Here is a 7,500-nt window from a genome sequence, read left to right as displayed (position 1 = left end):
AGATGTAGCGTTTACTGAAAAATAAAATTTTAAAAAAGCAACACAAGATAGACATAATTTAAGCATATTTGAACATAGGTTTATCATATTAGAGCTTATTCATGATTAAACAATTTCAATGGAAAGAAATGTAACTACAGAGATGGGGGAATTTTTCACGGATAATTTTAACGTAATTCTCGTGCAGAATCTGAGTCATATCATGTGAAAAAGCTACATCTTTAAATCGCTGTTAGAACCTATTCGATGGGCTTCTCCATAGTTTCTGTATTCTAAATTTCACCAGAAAAATGTTTGGTTTTACTCGTTCTCTTACTTGTGGTAATTGACTTTTTGCTTACATGTCACACAGTGGCATCGAACCGGGGATCTCGTGATTGTGAAGCTATCACTTAAACAACAAGGCTATTCCTACAACATATTCAGCCATAAACACACACACACACACAAATTTATCTTGATGCACATGTGCTATTCCGTTGAACGTAAATATAATTCGATATAAAAGACAGCAGGTGCAATATTGGTTCCAAATTTTGGTACAAGACCAGCCATTTCGTAGGAGTGTCTTAGTCGATTAAATCGACCCCAGTGCTCAACTGGTACTTATTTTATCGACCCAAAAAGAAGAAAAGCAAAGTCGATTTCGGTGGCAGAACGTAAAGGAGAAAGAAATGCCATGAAGCACTTTGTCCGGCGCCCTGACGATTCTTTCAGCTCACTGATGTTTATCAGAAGTAATATTAAAAGACAATACATACCCAATTGTCTTCTATTCGTTTTTGTCATAATTTCCTGAAAGCTGCTATATATGGTATCATTTTCAAATGGGAACACCGGGTGTCTTTTGATATAATCACCGCAGGCATATTTCCAAAAATCATCACAAGGCTTGATATTGTTATCTATTTTATTCATCATGGTGACCGCTAGTAGAAAACATAAAAATACAAATGCACTACAGTTTAGAAAAATGTATTCGTAATATTTACTCTGATATGTATTTGCTAAGACCAATTTTAAAACTACTAACTATCAAATTTATGAATGTAATTAATTTCCATATTTTTATCTCCAATGATCACTCAAAAGTATATGAGACAATCACTTTGTATTTCAATAGCTTTTAGCATTTCGGGCTTTCGTATAGTGCACATTTGGTTGAAGAAGCTGTTTTGGACGTATTTTATGCAAAGTACTGGAATATTGTTTTAACATGAATGTATTGGAAAGATTTTCTTTTATTCCGGGAAGTTAAACCTTCAAGGAAATGTGCCTATACGGATACAGGTATTACTTAAATTCTTACACGTATTTTGAACTTCTGTACAGCCCTTAAAGATATAATAAAAAAACAATTCATGTAAAATGCCATACATTATATTGAAAATGAAACAAATACATCTCGTCATCCCCAACTTATTGAGTACAACTAGATATCATACGCAAAAGAAGAAAATGGTGTGAAAATGCTAATTTAGGAATTGAATTACCGAGAGTCATCACTAGAACTATTCATAAATGATGTGTCAATTTTTTGTAAATACGAGTGTATTCATATCAGAGTTATTTTGTCTACAGTTAAATTACCACATGTAGTGATTACTGGCCAAACTATAAACGTAACAAGTGAGGGTTTACCGTATCATTTATTTATTACTATTAAAATATTAAACCGCTATTAACGTGACTCACTTTATTTTATAGAAACAGTATGTAACATTTTAAACCGTTACAGACGTTTGCCGCCTTTCTAAAAAAAACTTAAATTTCCAAAAACGTTAACAAGTGATTTTTATATATGCGCATGTTGGACCAGTTGGTTTAGGTAGCCTCTAAGATTTTTGTAAGCACTGCAGAAGCTGCTCTGGTAATGCCGAAGCAGAGAGTGTAGCGGTAAGTATGTGCTCAAAAATATACGAAATTCGTTGCATTAAAAGAAACCAACAACCAAGTCATTGCAAGAGTCTGGGTGACTTATATAGGCATAAAACCTCTGAAGTTATGTCGTGTCCAGTGTATTTAATTGGATATATTTGGAAAACAGTTCTATACTTTATATAGTATTTTGTCATAGTTTAAGCACCAGGTTGATATTGGTTATGTATGGATGTGTGAAAATATTTTCTTTAATCTCTTGCGGTATACTAAACAAGCTTGTCTACACTTTTCTGAACGTTAATAAGATTTCAAAAACTAGTAAACTATACGAGAATACTAGTCTAGCACAACTGTGGAAACTTCTAACAAGCTTGTTTGCGAATAAGTTACAGTATGTCAGTGAAATATAAACTATTGTGATATGGATTTTTCATGAGAAAAGTTATACTTACCAACTTTTAAACACTTCTCTGTCAAACATGGTTTTTCTGAATGGAAATATAAAGAATCAATGTAAAATAATTTAATATGCAGGTGTGTATTATATTTGCGAATAAGGAAAAAAAACATGGTATGTATAACAGTAATTAATAGTAGATAAAATATTATCTAAATATACCACTAACAATAACAATATTAGCTAAAAATAAATCAAGTATCAAATATGATTCATAATTAGTAACAGTATAACAACACAAAATACTCCTTCGTTTCATAATAATTTCGAGGAAATCCAATACAGTATCTATACTTTATTTTATGAACCATGGAACAATGAAAAGCAAAGTAGGCGTTCTCTGCATTCGAACCCAAAATGCGCAAAGGTGGAACAAACTATTCCCTTAATTGTTTTGGTAATGAACTGAAAGGTTGATTAATATTAGAAATGGCAGATAGACAGCTTATATTCCTGTCCTTGGTTCAATTCCTCAATTCAATTAATAATACAAAATGCAATCATTAATATTCTATTACATAGGTAGGATACCACAAAGACTGATATACTGGGGTTGTGGTTATTTCTTTCAGATCAGCGGGGGCTTCTAACTGTTTTGTCTGACACTTACCTGATGCAATTCATCATCATCCTAATAATACCAAAACGGATTTTTAACAGAGGCACAGAACTAGAATTTTGCGTGGATAATTTGATTGAAACGAGTATATGTCTGGTAATTGTTCCTCGTCAACTGAAGAGAGTGAAATTTAATTTCAGTGAGATTTGAACTCACAATGTAAAAGTACTTAACAAAATATCGTTAGGTGTTAAATGCACCGCTCAACCGATTTTCAAAAATCAACAATATAATAACAAAAATTTCTTGTTCACTGGGAACAAGCTATATTCATGATATTTAAATTCTGAAATAGTGAACTACACAGACAACAGTGGTTGCGATTAAATTCAGAATGGTGGAGAAATAGATAAGTAGCATTAAGTCTTTCAATAGCACTCCTTATGTCAGCTTAAAACATCAACCTAATAAATAATAGTATTCGAGTCAATGAGCGGTCCTCAACGCAGTTGGTCATCTTGGTACCAATAACAAACAAGGTGCCCTAAAAACACACGCTAGTCAAGTAACTTAAGTAGGAGATAAGAATTCAATCATTTAGTGCTAAATGTATTGTGCATGAAAACAAAAGATTATGGGGATTAGGCCTGGAATACTTTTTATCATAACACTTCAATCATCGGGTTTTCTGTGGTGAAAAATACTGCAATTAATTTCTCACATCACCTCACAAGGTACACGTTTGTAGAAAAGTTTGTCTGTCTGTCTGCATGTCTCTCTCATTCTCCTCACCTCTCTCTCTATCCCTCTTCCTCGCACTTTCTCTCTGTCCCGATGTGTACATTTAAGTATGTGTATGTCTGTATATATATAATATATATATATATATATATCATGACATGTACATAATGAATTTACTTTACAAAAGTAAGGGGTGATTACCTCCCCTGCATTTTATAATAACTGTCACTGATTATCTCCCCTAAAATGTCTTTAACCACCGATTTATTTACAAAATACTTAATCTCCTACCAACATGGAACGACTACTTATGATAGCATTATAACAACGCTTACTACTTGGTTAGGAATTTCAAAAGCGACACACGCATACATACATACATACATACATACATACATACATACATACATACATACATACATACACACACACATATACATACATACATAAATACGTACATACTTGCAGACTAGTGTGGTCATCTTTGAAAAAAAAAAAAAAAAAAAAGCATGCTAGAAAGCCTAGAAAACTATATTTTCACGCTTGCTTACGTTTCTCTATCCCTCTCCTTCTCCATCTCTCTATATCTTCCATCGTGGTGGTTCATAAGTCACTGTGTAGAAAGTTTTATGCTCCCCCGTCCCTCCCGTTCGCTTTCTCTATCTTTCTTCTTCTCCAACTTTCTATCGTTGTCCTGTCGGCCTTTGAAACTTTTCAACAGAACGCTTGTTCTTTTTCCTTCGCTAAACTAATTCTTTCTAACATTCCAACATATTGCTGTATGTAAGGATGCCTGTATCTTTTGCAGGCTAATGTGGTCATCTCTGCAGAAAAAAAAAAAAAAAAAAACATACAATTTTCTTTGTTTTTTTAAAAGTTCATTACATAGAGAACTATATCTTCCAGTTTGATCACATTCATCAACTAAACTGCTTGTGTGAGTTGACGCTTATATAAGACCAGGTATTTGGTTGCTGAGGGTCTCTTGAGGGCAGTATTACCAGCAGACTCTGACCCATAGCGTAGACTAGGCTCTCCAGCTTGTTTATAGCGACTCGTCTAGAAGATGGAAACCTCTGAAGAAAAAGCCGGGTGGGGTGTTGTTCTTGGTATTGTTGCGCTTATATTTTTGCTATCACACTTCCAAAACGTATGGCTGGTTCTACACAAGCCTTCAACACTCAAATCGCATGAGTGGGTTTTCTGACAACTTACATTTATTCATTCAATACGGTACAGCTTTAACTTGCAAATATAAATAAAAACAAATCTTCTGGTGCGGGAGTGAAAGCGGCAGAGACAGGTAAAGGATATTATTGGATCTCTATACAGTCGGCGACCATTTGGTGATGGCTGTTCCAGTACAGAACCTGTGAGTAACTGTGCCGTCCGTGTCTTCCTGTGATGGTAAAGCAGGTCTATTTAGACGCAGCACTGCTATCTTTAGTAGACCGCTGCAGCTTTCTAGTTACTCAGTAAGGCAAACGAAACAAGAAGAAATCTAAGAATATTAACCCTGATTCTTGGAATGTGCGCACTCTCCAAGACAGTCGCTGAGCACCAGAACGAAAAGCAGCACTGGTTGACATTGAACTAAAGAAATACAACATTGACATAGCTGTACTCAGTGAAACTTATCTTGCAGGATCATCACAGTTAGAAGAAAGTAAAGGTGTATACATATTTTTCTGGTGTGGAACAAATGAAGACGATCCACGCCACTCTGGTGTTGGTTTTTCCATCAAAACAGATGTAGCTGGAACTCTACCCTCTCTATCAAAGGTATTTCTGATCACATCATGGCATTAACGTTGTAACTTGATCACAACACTCGTGCTACTCTTGTCAGTTGCTATGCTCCAACCATGAACAGCACTGAGAAGAAAAAAAGGATGAATTTTATAACCATCTCTGTGATGTCATCTCCAGTAGTCACCATAGGGATAAACTTATCCTTATGAATGACTTTAACGCTCATGTTGGTTCTGACTCAGGAATAGGAGGGTGTACTTGGTCACCATGGTGTAGGTCAAATGGACTCCAGCAGTCTGCATGTGCTCTCCACCTGAAGGTAATTCAGTTTCCAACAGCGAGATTGTTGCAAGATGACCTGGTTGCATCCTAGATCTAAGGATTGGCGTCTCATAGGCTATGCTATCACTAAGAAACGAGATATTAGGGACTTTTACATTACATATTCCTTTCATAACACCTGCTATTACTCTGACCATTCGCTTCTTCGTAGCAAGCCTACGTTCCATCTGAAAGACACAAGACTACAAAAGTCATCAGTTCTTAAGCGCATAAATGTTCTGCCGTTGAAAACTTCTGAAAAGCAGGCTGAGTTCTCTATCAAGTTGGACACTGCACTGAACACTATTGAAATCAATGATGACATAGAATATCTTGGGAGGCTCTGTGTAATGCAACGCACTCTGCATCTGTAGAGTTTCCTGGACTTCCTGTTCGTAAACATTGAGATAGGTTTAGCGATTACAAAACAGATGTCCAAGAGTTCATAGATAAAATGCACAGCTTTCACAAAATATGGATAAATAATAAGATAATGATATGGATATGGATAATGGATAATGATAAATAAGGATAAATGATAAGATCTCATTCAGAAAAGAGAATGCCAGAAAAGAGAAATGCAGAGGCCAAGTCCAACGTGTTCTGTAAAACATGAAGGAGGCTTGGTGGTCTTTCAAGGCTACTGAACTCCAAGAAACTGCAGGCAGAAAGGATTTTAATGCCTTTTATGATGGACTCTAGAAAGTGTTCGTTCCTCAAGAGCACGGCGTTACTCCTGTTTTTTAATCGAATATAGAGAGACACTGTTCACTGAAAAATCTGACATCCTGAAACGATGGAAAGATCACTCTGGAGCCGTGTTGAACTCCATCTCAGTCACTAATGATGACGTCATAATGTCTATTCCACAGCATACTGAAAGGCCTGAATTATCTCAGGAACCAACCGTCCTGCAAATCGTTCGTGAAGCTTAAATGCCACATATGAATTAAGCATTATGAGTGACAAAGAAAGAATACGTTGTCGGAGTGTCATATGTCGAAATCGACGGGAGAGTCAATCACACAGGCGTGCAAACACACACACAACACACACACACACACACACACACACACACACACACACACAAACACACACACACACACACACAAACACACACACACACACACACACACACACACACACACACACAACACACACACACGCACATGCAATAAAGAAATATATAGGAAAATTTTCCCCTTATACAGCACAACTAATTAGCGATCTAATAGAGACTCAGTAATATAAAAGAGAGAACAATATAAAAGAATATATGAATATAGCAGAAAGAGTGAAATTTCAAAGGTCAGTGTTCATATTCACTCAACATATTTCAAAGTGTCGGAATATTCCACAGCATACATAGTTGCATTCATATACACAATATATATAAAAATTTATAGATATATAAATATATAGATACATAAATGTAGTTGCGAGTTTGTATCTCCGTATTAAAACCAATGAGGGTATTAAAATATGTGGATGGTGAATGTATAGCGGTATAGTTGGTATAAAATGATTTTAAAAGAAATATTGAGCAGGTGATTTAGATTAACTCCAATGAGAGAAATATAGATGATTGTTATGATTGGAATAAACTCGCCCATACCAACCTATATATTCTCGAAATGGCCATCAGACTTTGCCACAGTAGCGTTTCATCTTTCTCCATCCTTTGTCCTGTACGTTAACATGAAAATACACCACGGGCAACAAACGTAGCAGACATGCGTCTCATACCCAAATCTTCAGTAATAATAGACTGAACTGAACCGTAACTAAT

General features: G+C 35.6%; 1 protein-coding gene across 4 annotated transcripts in view; it reads right to left on the bottom strand.

The window, feature by feature from the left end:
* The window catches only part of LOC106876206 (neprilysin), a 162,848-nt gene that overhangs the window by 95,013 nt on the left and 60,335 nt on the right, over positions 1-7,500 (bottom strand). For all 4 annotated transcript variants that reach the window (XM_052970054.2, XM_052970055.2, XM_052970053.2 and 1 more), the window contains exons 3-4: positions 2,334-2,369; positions 762-929 (exon numbers count right to left, since the gene is read on the bottom strand). In XM_052970054.2, coding sequence (XP_052826014.1) covers positions 762-929; positions 2,334-2,369 — 204 coding nt within the window. The remainder of the gene's footprint in view (positions 1-761; positions 930-2,333; positions 2,370-7,500) is intronic.

Source organism: Octopus bimaculoides, chromosome 8, assembly GCF_046866305.1.
Source record: "Octopus bimaculoides isolate indiv1 chromosome 8, ASM4686630v1, whole genome shotgun sequence".
NCBI lineage: Eukaryota > Metazoa > Mollusca > Cephalopoda > Octopoda > Octopodidae > Octopus > Octopus bimaculoides.
Note: the sequence above shows the minus strand (reverse complement) of the source record. Positions and strands in the feature narration are given on the sequence as shown.